The 16,404-nt window shown below is 37.3% G+C and overlaps 1 protein-coding gene across 8 annotated transcripts in view; it reads left to right on the top strand.

The window, feature by feature from the left end:
• Positions 1-16,404, top strand: part of Axs (Abnormal X segregation) — a 259,532-nt gene that overhangs the window by 181,267 nt on the left and 61,861 nt on the right. For all 8 annotated transcript variants that reach the window (XM_067089603.1, XM_067089601.1, XM_067089598.1 and 5 more), the window contains one exon: positions 11,960-12,118. In XM_067089603.1, coding sequence (XP_066945704.1) covers positions 11,960-12,118 — 159 coding nt within the window. The remainder of the gene's footprint in view (positions 1-11,959; positions 12,119-16,404) is intronic.

The raw sequence follows: 16,404 nt of genomic DNA, 5'->3' as shown, positions 1-16,404 counted from the left end.
TACCCCTTCACACTCTGCCTGTAAATTCTTGCAGTTCCCATCATTTTGTAATAGTGAATCTTTTATACTTCAGTCATTCTGCAAAAAAAAAAGTACAGTTTTTTACTAACAAAACGAAGGGAATGTAAAGAAAAATCAGTGGGATGACTGCTACAGGTTAGACAAGTAACGATTGCTTGCGCTTCAAACAGTATTCTTTTCTTGATGATGATGTTGCAAAACTCTGCAATTTGAATGCAGGAATTTGACAATGGCTTGAATAAATTGTATTTTTTCATTCACGGACCCAAGCTATGAGATTAGCGAGATCACTTTTGGGTGGACCTTGATGTCAGGACTGGGAAAACCTGTGTTCCCACTTTGGAATGGCCACACTGACTTTTTGCGGTTCCTCATGGTACCGTTGTTCTCAGTATTGTTTCCACATTTGTTGAACATAACATCAGAGGTGATGGTCTCCCTTCAGACATTAATAACAGTCCTAAGGTTGTTTGTCTCTTCCAAAAGAGCGTGGTATGTTGAGGCTTTGAACTGAACCGCTTTTGTATCTTGCACAATAGACAGTTAAGAACACTTCGGTTTACGGGAATTAATTTTTGGGAACTGTAAAAGTGATTTACAAATGAGGAATAGGCGTGAAATGAATAAATAAGGTGATAAGAGCATGCAAAAGGAAAAACTGAGATAACGCAAGACATGGGTGTTGTCACACCGTCAGCCACTTACATTATCTTTCATTCACCTCTAATTCCCTCAGTTAAATGTAATCTCCTTCATTCGTCAGTTGCATTCTCTATCAGTCACCTGCCATCACCTTCTATCAAATTTAATCTCATGAAGATGCAGGCAATCTCCTTCAGTCACCTGCCATCACCTTGAATCACTTACAGTATGTCAGTCGTCTACAGTCATTCCCAGCTTTCTCCAGTCACCTGTGATCCCTTGCAGTCATACGTAATCTCTTGCAGTTGCCTGCAGCCTCTCTTAGTCCTGCAATCTCCTTGTAGTCACCCTCAGTCACCTGCAATATCATTCCATTACCTGTGCTCAGTGTAAAATCACTCAAATCACCTGAAGTCCTCCAGTAACGTTCAGTCTCTTGTAGTTGTACTAACCTGCAGTCACCCTTTGTCACCTACAGCCCAGTCAGTCACCTTCAGTCCCCTCCAGTCGCATGCAATGTGCTTCAGTCACCTCTATTCACTTCTGCCATAGTCAGTAACCTGTAATCTCCTCCACCAATTCCTTTCGTCTTCCACGATCTCCAGTCACCTAGTCTCCGCTCACATTCGTTAGTCTGGAGTCTCCTTCAGTCAACTGACATCTCTTTGAAACTTTCAGCGTGCGTCAGTCACCTCCATTCACTTATAATCACAGTCTCCATCCGTCACTGTTAAGAATTGCTCATCACTTGAGCTCCTCAGTTATCTGCAATCACCCGCCGTCACCTGCTATCTCCTTTGTACCTTGTCGTTACCATCAGCCACTTTTAGTAAGTTCCAGGCTTTTCCGGTCACCTTCAGTCGCCAGTTGTCTCCGTTAGTCACTTGCAATTCAGCTGCAATCTCCTGCACTCACCTGCAGTCCCCTTCGATTACCTAAGATCTTCTTCAGTCACCTGTGCTCTACTTCTGTCACCTGCAGTTCCCGTAAATCACCTGGAATTTCCCATGGCCACTTGCGATCTCTTATCGCTTGCACCTCCATCAATCACCTCCAGACACACGCAGTCCCTTTCTGTTACTGAATTCGCCTATATGGTAGCTAAAAGGGCGATAAGGAATTGATTCAACGTCTGCCTCCTAGTTCAGGAGTCATTATATCTCCAGGTAAACCAGTCTATGGTAGCCCATATGAAGTTTATGGCTGCCTTATAAATTTTATGGTTGTTTTTCTTCACCCCTCGAGTACTTTCGTCTGGCGGCAGGTGGCTCGTGAATGGAGAAGTTGTCGTTTTAGGTGTTGTTGCAAAAGGGACCGCAGTAAAAGAATAATTGTGCTTGAAGAGAAGAGAGAGAGAGAGAGAGAGAGAGAGAGAGAGAGAGAGAGAGAGAGATGATATTAGGATAAAAGAATAATTGTACGTGAAAAGAGAGAGAGAGAGAGAAAGAGAGAGAGAGAGAAGTGATAATAGGATAAAAGAATAATTTTACGTGAAAAGAGACAGACAGACAGAGGTGGTATTAGCATAAAAGAATATTTGTACGTGAAAAGAGAGAGAGAGAGAGAGAGAGAGAGAGAGAGAGAGAGAGAGAGAGAGAGAGAGAGGTGATATTAGGATAATGATAAGATAAGAGGGTTGCTAAACGTTCTTATAACGTTGGAAGGTTTCTCACAACAATTTTACAGCGCGATAGATTACTATATTGACTATAATACAAGAGTCTCGAAGTAACATGGGTTTAGAATAATTATTAAATAATATGGAATTATAAAGTACGGTATAGTAATACAATAAATATATATTCTATGGAGATCTAATACATTTCTGAGATGGTAGTGATCTTATATATACAGTATTTGTTAATAGTGGGGACTGGTTTATTGGTATGCATAGTGTTTGGGGAGACTTTGCAATTATCATAAAGAAAGAGGCGACTATATTATTGTAATCATAAAGAAGCGGCGATTCTGTAAAATTAACAGAACGGAAGACGATTTTATTGGCTATTATGAAATAGTGGCTATCTGGTAGCAGTATAAAGTAGGGGATAATCTTAAAAGTAATTGATAGGTATGGGCAGTTTCATAATATTTGTAAAATAGGGGGCGGTTTTATATCTGTCATAAAGTACTGAACGATGTAATCAATGTTATAAAGTAGGGGGCAAGTTAGAAAAGTTCTGAAGTGGGAGGCAAGTTTGAAAAAGTTCTACAGTAGGAGGCAAGTTAGAAAATGTTCTACGGTAGGAGGCAAGTTGGAAAAAGTTCTACAGTAGGAGGCAGGTTAGAAAAAGTTCTGAAACGGGAGACAATTATGCAGTAATTATAAGATAGGATGCACTTTTAAGATGCAGTAATTGTAAATTAGAAAGCGAATTCAGAACGATTATGAAGCAGGAGTCAATTACATAATAATTATAAAGCAGGATGGACCTTTAAAATACAGTAATTATAAAGAATGAAAGATTTGTAAAATTGTAAATTATGAAGTTTTCAAATAGTCATTTTGAATTAGGAGGGAGTTTCAAAGCAGTCATAAGTCAAGTTTACAAACCACTGAGCTGATTAACAAACAGGATTGATTTACTTTACGTTTAAAACCAGTGGTTATAGCAACGGGAATGACAACATTTCCGAAAAATTATAGCGAGAAATGAATTTTTATCAGAAATAAATTCCTCTTATTCTTCACTGGCCTGTTGAAATAAGAGCCAGCAAAGTGCTAGACGAGAACAGAACCCATGCCCAACGGAGAACTAGTTTCAGTTTCAAAATACAGTTATTATAAATTAGGAGGCAGTTTCAAAACGATTATAAAGCAGGAGACAGTTACATAATATAAAGTATGAGGGAATCTTATACTGAAACTGAAATTGAAGGTATTTTGTTAAAAATTTATAGAATAGAACAGAATAGAATATACAATTTGGGTCGAAGGCCAAGCGTTGGGACCTATGAGGTCATTCAGCGCCGAAATGAAAATTGAGAGAAAGGTTACAGGTGTAACAGGAGGAAAACCTGGCAGTTGCACTATGAAACAATTGTTAGAAGAGGGTGGAAAGCAAGATGGAAGAAAAAGAATATGAAAGGAGGTAAAGTAAAGGGAATGAAAGGGGTTGCAGCTAGGGACCGAACGTTAAGTAATGCCTACAGTGCACCGCGCGTGAGGTGCACTAACGGTACTAACCCCCTACGGGAGTAATAATTTATACATTGGGGAAAATCTTGGTATGATTATACAAACGCACTGACCTTGAAATAATGATAAATAAAGAGATGCTCTTATATCACTTAGAAGGTAGAAAGGGTTTTGATGTAACTGTAAAGTGGGCGAATTGCTTTATAATTATAAAGCAGGGGGCGATTTCATAATGGTTGTAAAGTAGAAAGGACTTTTAGAATAAAATGAATTTTCTAATGAGAATACAAGACAGCACAAAAATGTAATGTATAAAGTTGATGTTACGCGTAGAATGATTATGTATGAAAGAGGGAGTGAAGCTAAATGAGATAAATAGAAGAAAAGAATAGATTAGGGAACACTCGGTTACTTCTTTCTTATAAGGCGTTGCAAAGTAGAGGGTGAGAAAATCTGGGAGGATTACATCAAAGAGGTTCCCGTATATTTTATGATGACCACGTTGGAGGCGAGATTATAACTTATTTTCGCGTCCATTTTTTATTCCTTTCTTCATCTCTCCCCATCTATCCCGACACGACAGTTGACTACCATCCAGGTACATAATTCACTGCTTAGGTCAGCAGATGCTTACTGGATTTTAAGGAAATGATGCTATAGCGTTCCTTCCCCGCCCTGGGATCGCACGTCTTTCTAATCTGTTTGGAGCCAAGCTTACTACTGCTTGCTCTACAAGGCCAGAAATAAAGAGGGAAGGGGTACCTTGTATTTTCTTCATCCGCGGCTGCTACCCACTACAGGGAACTGGCGACCAGGTACATTATTCGCTGCCCAAATTCACGAATGCGTAGTGTGTTTAACGAAATGCACCCAGATCGCTCCGTCTTGGAGCGGGTTTGGAACTCGTTTTCTCTCTCAGTAGAGGTGAACATGTTCCTGATTGCACCACAGAAGCCTACGAGAGAGAGAGAGAGAGAGAGAGAGAGAGAGAGAGAGAGAGAGAGAGAGAGAGAGAGAGACCAAATTCGATTTGTTTATTTTAAAGATGTGAATATATCACTTTGAAAGAATTACACATATATATATATATATATATATATATATATATATATATATATATTTTATATATATATATATATATATATATATATATATATATATATATATATATATATATATATATATAGTGTATAAATGTCTAATAATATGAAATTTGAATATTTTACAGGTAAAAAGGTTAGAACCGGAAACTTTGTTTAAATCAAATAACCAAATACTTCAGAATCTGCGACTCAGACCAAATTCTTTCTTTTGATTTTATTTTTTGCACATCATATCCATTTTATTACCTCTCTCTCTCTCTCTCTCTCTCTCTCTCTCTCTCTCTCTCTCTCTCTCTCTCTCTCTCTCTCTCTCTCACTGCAATCAATTAATTTTTAATCTTTCCACTCTCTTATATTAATGACATCTTAAGAGATAAATAACTGGATAATCTCTCTCTCTCTCTCTCTCTCTCTCTCTCTCTCTCTCTCTCTCTCTCTCTCTCTCATTACTAAAGCCTACACAAGATGCGTGTCCTGTTGCTAGCCGATTCCGGCAGTTGACCTTCACAGATATAATGTTTGTAACAGTTCCACCTGCCTTTTACTACTTTGTTTTTAAGAAAGACTGTCTCTATGTAAAAACAAGTGTTAAGATTTATACAGTAAATACTGTATAGTTATTTATATATATATATATATATATATATATATATATATATATATATATATATATATATATAGAATATGTGTGTTCTTGTGTACACACATACACATATATATATATATATATATATATATATATATATATATATATATATATGTGTGTGTGTGTATATATAGAGTTACACACATTATAGACAGGAACGCAATATATGGTTACTCAGCAAATCTTTAGCGGTGAGGTTGCTAGTCCCACACCATTTTTCTGGAACCTAGGAGATACAGGTACTTGTATACATGCCGTTTGGCCTGGGAACGAAATATGTCTCCGAGTCGTCAATGAGGACTGACGATTCCCAAAGAGCCATATTTATTCCATCACTGATAACAACTGACGTAGAGTGAACCCCCAGTTAATAAACCTCAACAGCGTCACCAACTTTCATGTGCTTACTATATAAAAGGCTCATTGACAGTCCTCCTGGGCCACCTTACCATTTCTCAGACTGTCATTCCTCTCTCTCTTGTGCACACTCTCCCCCGTCCTTTAATCAAGACCCTTTCGCTCCAGCGTGCTTTCCAGAACATTTAACCAATGGTTTCTCTGTCTTTAGCTCATTCCTCCTGAATTCCAGAATTTTTCACCTTTTTACCAACCTTACGTCAGATTTTGCTCCTTTTACACCAGCCCGTCGTTAGAATTGTGAAACTTTTCCGCCAGCGTATGTCAGAAATTTTTTTTACTTACTCACAAACTGTCTAGGGATTGTCCAACCTTTCCACCTTCCTATCGTTAGGTTTGTGCAATCTTTCCACCAGCCTGTCAGATTCATGCTCCTTTTTCACTGGCCTGTTGTCAGAATTGTGCCTCCTCCTTTCACAGCATATCATCAGAATATTGCATCCTTTACACAAACCTCTTGTCAGAATTATGCTTCATTTTGACCAACTATCATCGAATTATGCAATTTTCACCACCCTATTGACAGAATTATGCCTCCTTTTCAGCAGCTTATCAAAACAGTTATACTCCTTTTTATCTAGCCTATTATCAGAATTATGCACCCTTTCCACCAGCCTATTGTTAAACTAACGAAACTTTTTCACTTGCCAATTGTGAGACTTATAATCCCATTTCGCCAAACTGTTGTCAGAAATATGGTCCATTTACACCAACCTGTCAGGAGAAGCATGCTCCTTTTCACCTGCCTATCATCAGAATTATGCCTCATCATCACCAACATATCTTTAGAATCTTCCTGCTTTTACACCAACCTGTCATCAGAATTATGCTCCCTTTTCACCAACAGGTGTTAGACTTACTCATCCTTTTCAGCAAACAGTCAGTTGTCATAATTATGCTCCCTTTCTCCAAACTATCATCAGATTTATGCTCTATTCACCAGTCTGTCATTAGAGTCATGCACCCTTTTCACCAAATAATCACCAAAATTATGCTCTCTTCTCGTTAACGTGTCATTAGAATCATGCACCCTTTTCACCAGCCTATCGTTGGAGTTATTTCATACAATCCATTGTTAGAATTATTTTCTTCTCAACAACTTGTCATCGGAATTTTTCACACTTGTCGTCTCTATTGTTAGAATTATTCCCCATTTTCACTAAGCTATCATCAGAATTTTGCATCCTTTTATCAGCCTTCTTTCATTTTCACCAAACCCGTATATCGTCAGAATTATTCTTCCTTTTCTCCTCCCTGTCATCCATCATGCAACCAAACTTTCATATATGCTAACATTTTACTAAATCAGCTTCTTATTTATATTGCTCACTTTCACAACTTACTTAACAAACATTTCTCAAAATATTCATTTCAACGGCCTATACCTTTTAGTTTTCTATAAAAGAAAACTATCGAGATGGCTTTTTGTCCGCCAGTCCGCAATTCAGATATTAAAAACTACTGAGCTAGAGGGCTGTAAATTGGTATGCTGATCATCCACCTTCCAATCATCAAACATACCAAATTGCAGCCTTGTAGCCTCAATAGTTTTTATTTTATATAAGGTTAAAGTTAGCCATAATCGTGCGTCTAGCACCGCTATAGGTTCCAATAACACATGCCATTACCGGCCGTGGCTGAAAATGTAATTGGCTGCAGCTGAGAGTTTCATGGGCCGCGGCTGTGAGTTATATACAGCATTATACACTGTACAGAAAACTCGATTGCGCCGAGGAAACTTCGGCACATTTTTTTACTTATTTATATACAGTAGCTGATTAAGTAAGTCACAGAATAAGTGGAACGAGATAGGCAGCAGAATGTGTGCAAAAGTTGTGAAAGAGAATCGGGGTGTCAGTGGCGACCTATAGTAGGTGATGTTGTAAAAAGGTTGAAGATGTTGGGATGGACTATTTGCGTGGTATAAAATGTTTAAGTAGAATTAATACGACAAGATTTGTAGAGATCAGCAGGAGAGGTGAAAAGGAAGGAAGGAGAACTATAGGAAAACCTAGAATATGGTAGTTAGATGGATTGTAAGCGGTATTTGAAAGGAAGGGTTTTAATATCTGGGAAGAACGAATGTGTGAAAAAAGATAAAGGGAATGACGCACTATGTGTAGGCAGGCTGCTGATGAACCTTTTGTGTAATCATACGGAACAGCTAATATTGTTGAAGTTGTATGCGCTGGAATTTATTTCATGATTCAAAAGTTAAATTGCAATTGTGACAGTAACCACTGTCTTGTTCTTTACTCTGATCAATATTTTTAAGGGGAACGACATATATTATTATTATTATTATTATTATTATTATTATTATTATTATTATTACCGCTACTACTATTCAAAATGTACGCAAATTCGTATGCACCAAGCCCAGACTCCATTACCTTCTTAAGCAAGCCTCGCGCTGAATAGAATGCCCAGATGTTGATAAACGAGAGTCGAATACAGTCGTGGTATCTATATTACAATAACCAAACGTAAAATTAAACAATCCATCACAAAAAGGACTCGACAATCGACGGGGGGGAAAAAGGAGTTCGGCTTTTGAACAGATTCACGAACGAGCCTAATAACCATCGCTCATCAGGCAACCTCGCATTTGGTAATTCTGGCGGTGCGGAACTCGTAACACCAGTATATTTTTCGCGTCTTTTTCCTCCAACAAGGTGCGGTGAAAAGTGAATTCTAAAGCGGCGGGGAGAGAGAGAGAGAGAGAGAGAGAGAGAGAGAGAGAGAGAGAGAGAGAGAGAGAGTCATGCAGATCAGATCACTTATCAACAGATTATTAGCAGACAAAAATGTTACTTTACTGAAAGTGAAAGGTGGGTATCATTTTCTCCTCATTGATTTTTGTTCTTTTGGTACTTTATGGGGACTTAGAAACTGATGCTTCGTTGATATCGGTAATATGATAGCTGTTGTGCCGTGAAACTCTCTCTCTCTCTCTCTCTCTCTCTCTCTCTCTCTCTCTATATATATATATATATATATATATATATATATATATATATATATATATATATATATATATATATATATATATATATATATATATATATATATATATATATATATATATATATATTTTTTTTTTTTTACCAGCTAATAATTTCCTTCTTAATCCTTTGAAGCCGACGGAGAGATTTTCTATTTTCATCACGTAGCTGAATGAAGAAAAGATTGGTTATAAGTTTTTCCAGCTAGGTGATGAAGGTAGAAATCTTTCCGCCAGCTTGAAGATATGAGGAAAATAACATTGTATATATATATATATATATATATATATATATATATATATATATATATATATTTTATATATTTCTGTATATGCATCTACATATACACGCGTGACTTTTTTTATATCCACAAATATAAAGTCATAATTATAGTTTAATCTCTAATTCACTTTACCCTGGGAATAGCTTGTATCTCTTCCACGGGCAACGGAGTTCATGATCTTTGCATGAATCAAAGGGCCTTATCTCCAGTGGTGTCTTGTACCTGTTGAATTTTAGTTAGTTTTTTAAACCGAGTCTCCTTCGGAATATTTTTTTTTTATCGCATGCAATTTACTTGAGAATGCCTTAAGGAAAATGCGAAGAATATTGCACTCTTTTGTTCCTCTTTCGTATGTGTGTATATATATATATATATATATATATATATATATATATATATATATATATATATATATATATATATATAAATTATATATATATAATTTATATATATATACCTTTTTAATCTCTATTTCAGCCTGGAAGATGTATCAAGCGATACGAAACGTCGGCATTTAATAAATGGATAGAAAACAGAATGCTTTTCCATAGCTCCTTTATGTCTACTGTCTGAGTGTCTGCTCCCGCCTTCGTGTATGTATATATATATATATATATATATATATATATATATATATATATATATATATATATATATATATATATAACTATATTATAAACTCTTTCCTCTAACAGGTGGTGGTTACAGAGAAAAAGCAACCTAACATTCAACCCCGCATTCATACTTTAGCTGCTAAAGTGTGAATGAACAAACATACAGAAACTGTCACACTCTCGCTTGCTGAACGTTATTGCCCTTTCTTTCTAGTAACTCTTAGAGATATTTCTCTCTTTTTCCCCCTTCTCATTTCTCCTAATTATACACCTTACACCAAACTCCTCTCCATTCTTTCCACTTGACCATGTCACCTTACACCAAACTCCCCTCCATTCTTTCCACTTGACCATGCCACCTTACACCAAACTCCCTTCCATTCTTTCCACTTGACCATGTCACCTCAAAAGCTTCTGATCTATCTTTCTCCAGCAGCTCTGTGTGTTTCCTCATTTCTTTCAGACTGTCAGTGTTTTGTATTCCACGTTAACCAAACTTACCTAGTTGGTTAGTTTAGCACTCCATGGAATAGTTATTGCTAGTATTAAAGAGCCCTCATAGATGGCAATAAACTTAGTCATATTAATGATGGATTACATGTCAGCACATCTTCCCTCCATACATCCATTAATAATAATAATAATAATAATAATAATAATAATAATAATAATAATAATAATTTTTTTACCAAAGTCATACTATTCGACTGGGTGGTTTTTATAGCGTGGGGTTCCGTGTTGCGTCCTGCCTCCTTAGGAGTCCATCACTTTTCTCACTATGTGCGCTGTTTCTAGTAGCACACTCTTCTGCATAAGTCCTGGAGCTACTTCGGCAACTAGTTTTTCCAGGTTCCTTATCAGGGATCTTGGGATCGTGCTTGGTGTTCCTATGATTATGGGTACAATTTCCACTGGCATACCCCATATCCTTCTTATTTCGATTTTCAGGTCTTGATACTTATCAATTATTATTATTATTATTATTATTATTATTATTATTATTATTATTATTATTATTATTATTATTATTATTATTATTATTATTATTATTTGCCTCAAAGAAGGACCTAATGATTTGGTTCAATTTGTCTTTGTGCTAGGATGAATACTCTTGCAGACATTTTTGGAATTTTAAAAGAGAATCTGACTATAGGGTGGCCTGGTGATTAGCAACAAGTAATTAGCTTTTGGAAGAGGTAGGAATGTTACCTTTGTGGAAAATGAACCTTTTGTTAGGAAGATTTCTAATATTTTGGGTCAACAAATGCATTGTGGATTTCATACTTCAGTGATAAAACAAAAATTTCTGTTCGTTTCCTAATTTTTTTTTAACATTTAATTTCATGGTTGTATAAAGCAGGTACAGTGGGATAGTACGTCAAACCAGTCACTCAATTTGTCTATTCTCAGGCATTGCTTTGATTTCAGTTTTTAATTTTCCTTGAATGACTTCGAATTCTCTCTCTTCCCCTTCGCTTGCGTAGAAAAATGTGTTACTTTGTAAGCTGACCGTGCAGCATTTATTAAAAGATAAAATTACTTACATAGTGAGGTTGATCGAAATCACAGAATATAAAGGCATTCGAATAAATGGGCCTTCACATCTAAGAATTATAATATTGGGCACAGGATGAGGTGAGAGGCAAAATGTGTGTAGAACGGGTATTGCACTGCAGATGGGCATCTTTTGCTGGGTTAAGAGGTCACGGTGCATTCATCCTTGGTTCTGTAGCTTAGGATTAAACTTGGCAGTGACTTCTCTGATCTTTTCCAGCAGTCATTTCCAGCTAGGGAAGCAGGTTTTATATATATATATATATATATATATATATATATATATATATATATATATATATATATATTTGATATATTTTATATTTATACATATATATATTGTATATTTGTGTATAATGTGTGTGTATAATTGTTCTTGTTTTTTTTGGACATAATCTAGCATTTTTCCATGAATTTAAAGCATATAAAACTGAGGAATTCAGGAATGTAGCAGCAGTCAAAATATATATGGTCACCTATTTGGACTGGCTTATATACCCAAAAGTTAAATCTTCCTAATTTCTTTCCCCCACAGTTCTGGAAGCGGAGATGTGCGGAGTTGGCCTACAGCTGGGGAACTCTGGAGCGGCCGTGTCAGGTGGAAGCCCGCGCCAATTTCATTGGCTCGATGGAACAGAATCCTGTCACTGGAAGGTTCGAACCCGTGTATCCGATGTGGAAAACTCGTTGCAAGGTAAGGCTTACACGAAAGTGGTATTGTAGGACCAATAGATATTGCAGCTTCGTAAATCGCTACGTCCGTCCATCCGGTATTGCTTATTTTTGGAGGTCCTGCTATCGGCCCTCTTTTGGTGGTGTCAGGTTCAAAAGTCCGGCGACATTCTCTCTCTCTCTCTCTCTCTCTCTCTCTCTCTCTCTCTCTCTCTCTCTCTCTCTCTCTCATACACACACACACAGAAAGGTATTTGAACCAGAAAATTATGACCAGAGTGTCGACTTACTTTGAAAACTGACTTCACATCATTGTTATCAACAGTGTTAAGGGCAAAATTAGAGGGGAGTTCAATTAACTACCAGTCCATACATACAATGTGAATGTTTTACCACCGGCATCTAACAGCGTACATCATGCTACGGTATAAGCGCAATCATGGGTTGTAAGGGCGTTGTTTACGAACACTGGACGGGTCAAAAAAGAGGTGCAGATACTGGAGGGAGAGGAGGTTTTGTGCTCACCCTTTTCTGCACGTTACTTTGTTTTCTGTTTGTCTGTCTTTTCCCGTGAGAGACTCCCAAGCTTATCAGTGTTAAAAATTTTTTTTTATATTTTTGTTCTGAGGGGAGGAAGATCTTATCTGATTTTGAGAACTTGACAGGTGTCCGGTTTTTTATCTACAACTTTTTGATGCCGAAAATCTTTGGACTTGGATTGTGAATTCAGTAATAAATTATATAATAATCACCTCCGCCAACAAAACCAGTCTGAAGGTGTAAGACAACGTTCTCAACTGGGTTTTTTTTTCGCCATTGACAGTGACTTGAGTTATATTTTCAAACTGAAGTACTTGTGTTTTCAAAATGAAGGCGCATTTGTAATTCACCCAGTGTTGTATCATTAGAATGATTTATTGAAATTTATTTATTGTTCCTAGGAAATACCTTGACACTAGAGCGAAGCAAGAAAAAAAAATTAGAACTTCTGGTTCCCTGGAGACGTTCTATAGTTCGTCAGTGGCCTAAGGCCTATCTGCTCAGAATAGGCCTTGCTAATAGATTCTGTCCCATGAGGAAAGCTGTATACTCTGAGTTTGTGTTTCGTCTTGGTTGGTTTTGCCGAGTCCAGAGGTCCGCACAAACCTTTTATTCCTTTTAACACTATGCCACACTTGCAGGCTGCCTTTGGGCAAAGCCCTTTGCTGGCATAAATTTAGTTGGCATAATCTAAACCTGTCAGCTGGCCCTCTGAGTTTTTTGGGGTTAAGTCACTTCTGACGAAGACAGGCAGACTCCCAGCATGCAGTTGGTTACATGAAGGAGTTTTGGTTTAGGCTATGATGGGATAGGCAGCTACATGCCTTTGCATAGCCCAGGCCCGAAGAAAACGAGCATAGAAAGAAACATTATAAGAGAAAAACAGAAGCAGAAAGGGATTTCGAAAGCTTTGAGTCCATTAATACTTTTTTTTTAAAGATTTAACGCTTTTATTTTTCTGTAAAAGAAAGCTATTGTGCCGGCTTTGTCTGTCCGTCCGCACTTTTTCTGTCCGCACTTTATCTGTCCTCCTTCTGAGGCCAGAGGGCTGCAAATTGGTATGTTGATCATCCACCCTCCAGTCATCAAACATACCAAATTGCAGCCCTCTTCCCTCAGTAGTTTTTATTTTACTTAAGGTTAAAGTTAGCCATAATCGTGTGTCTGGCAACGATATAGGACAGGCCACCACCGTGCCGTGGTTAAAGTTTCATGGGCCGCGGCTCATACAGCGTTATACCGGACCACCGAAAGATACACCTGTTTTCGGTGGCCTTGATTATAAGCTGTACAGAAAAGCTCGATTGCGCTGAAGAAACTTCGTCGCATTTTTTACTTATTTTAATTCATTTACAAAAGTTGGTCTTTGAGAGAACACTAATCACTTACTATAAAGTCAGTAACTGAATGTTATGGTACTGTTCAGAAAGGTTGATGTAGGAATATGTGTTTCAAGGACGTTTTTCCAAGAGAAATCAATAAACCAAAGATTTTTTTTATGAAAATGGTTAATGAAATATTTCTGTTTTAGAAGCTGGTCAATTACAGAAATTTCTACGTTTAATGAAGTTGATTGGAAATGCAGATTCAAGCACTAATAATCAATGAGCTAGCGACTAAGAATTGTTATTCGCCGTTGTCATTTATGTTAACCTAATTTCCAAATGAACTGGTGAACAAGAATTGTTATTCAGTGCTGGCATTTATGTTTACCCAATGCCTTTTCTCTCTGCAGTGTTGCCAACCAAATTTTTCAGTGGAACTGAGACCAAGAATCTTTATTCACTATGACCATTTATATGAATTTGTTTTACTGTTGCTGTATTGCTTTGACAAATATTCAGAGACTAGGTCAGGTGTGTGTACAAATATTACCTAAAATACTTTGATTCCTCTCACATAGGCATAATGCAACTTCTCAATGAAGTCTAGTATCTATCCGTTATAATCAGATAAAGAAGACTGTCGTAAATACTTAATTACTGATTATTCTCGGACTCGCAGATAACAGTTCATTAAAAAGATACTGATTTATATCAGTTTGGCCTTCTGATTTGTATTATATAGGTATACTTATTTATATCATCAAAGACTATTCAAGCATTCTGTAGGTACGATGATTTACATAATCCATGCTTTCTTATCTGTTATCTAAACCTGCTTATATATAGCACTTCTATTTATATCATATAGATATAGTAATCTGTTATCTCATTGCATTTAATCAATGGTCTGACCGGCGTGGGTTCAAACCCCACATCCCAAGGAAAATGTCTTCATTCACTTCCTTTCGTGGTCCAAGGCTCTAGTTGGAAAGCTCATCCACCAGGAAGTAGAACATTTTGGAAGCTGTTTTGACTTAATACAAAAAAATTGCAGGCAAATTGAGTCGGTAATTATCATAAGATTGAGATGGTCCCTTTGTGATCAGTCTCTTAAGAGAAAATGTAAGTTTACTTGTTTGTCAGTAGTCCAGAATACTGTCTTTCCTTTGCAAAGGTAGATCCAGCAGGAAACTGGTGGCCTAGTTTTGTTCCTGTCCCGAAGAACAGAATGAGAAAAATGGTGGACGCGAAAATGGCCATTTCCTGTTAATGAAGGACATGCAAGTCGGTGGATAACAGAAGGATGAGAGAGTTCCAGAGTTCGTAGGCTGAGAAATGGGGAGAAAATTAACCAAGTTGTTTGAACTGTTGGTGCTTATAGACATAACAACAACGGGTGGGTACACTAGCGGATCAGGGGAGGGCACCTGGGCACGTGCTCCCCCCTCCCTTGAAAAATAATGGTAAAATAATAATATTGGAGATTTAGATAATAATAACACAGATGAGAAATAGAAATGGGAAAAATCGATTAAAGAAATAATATATACATATATATATGTATATATATATATATATACTGTATATATATATATATATGTACAGTATATGTATATGTATGAATAATATGAAAATTGGTGCCCCCCTGAAATTTTTCTGGATCCGCTAGTGGGTGGGTAAAACTTGAAGCCTTCAAAACCGTTTGAAGATTAAGTAACAGCGAATACTCGAGTGTCTGGGGAGCAGAACCCCCTCCTAAGGTCATGGTTACAAAGGCTGTTGCCTCCTAGGAGCGGTAAGGTTAGGGTGGATGAGATAGCTTTCAGTCCAAGATAAACCAAGCCCTAAGAACGATAGAGACACTTCTCGAAAATTGTCTTGGCACGAGGACCTTTGTTCATCAAGTTGATGGGCCTTGTTACCGAGGTCCTCACATTTAATCCGCCGGCGTTACGTAAGCGTGCAGGATGTGTCCAGCGGAGGAATCAGCGTTACGAGACAGCTTGAACCCGAAGAACGACCTCTGCCACCGCTCGGAAATGAAGTCATAAAGCGAAAAGAAGCAGTTAACGCTGGGAGAGCGTGACAGACTGAGACATTAGCCGGAGGGATTTTGGCGCGAAATCAGATATGTCAACGTAGAGTCTGCTTGGACTTTTGCCCGGTGGGGTGTAGTTACTTAATTAAGGGAAACCGAAGAGTTTTGAACGAAGGCTTCGTGGTCATGTAAGATCGTTTGTGCAGATGAAGTTCGAATTTTTCGTGTTCAAGAATGAAGGGTGTTTTCATAACAAGCAAGTTTGAATGTTATGGGGTATATTTTTTTTAAGCAGGGCATTTGAAGATTATGTTTTGAGAATTTGGAGTACGCTGATGTCTAATGCTATTAATGGAAGTTTTAAAATGAGACGATGCATGGCATTGGCAGTATAATAATAATAAT

This window comes from Macrobrachium rosenbergii, chromosome 46 (assembly GCF_040412425.1).
Source record: "Macrobrachium rosenbergii isolate ZJJX-2024 chromosome 46, ASM4041242v1, whole genome shotgun sequence".
NCBI lineage: Eukaryota > Metazoa > Arthropoda > Malacostraca > Decapoda > Palaemonidae > Macrobrachium > Macrobrachium rosenbergii.
The sequence above is the reverse complement of the archived record's forward strand: the minus strand, read 5'-3'. Positions and strand labels throughout refer to the sequence as shown.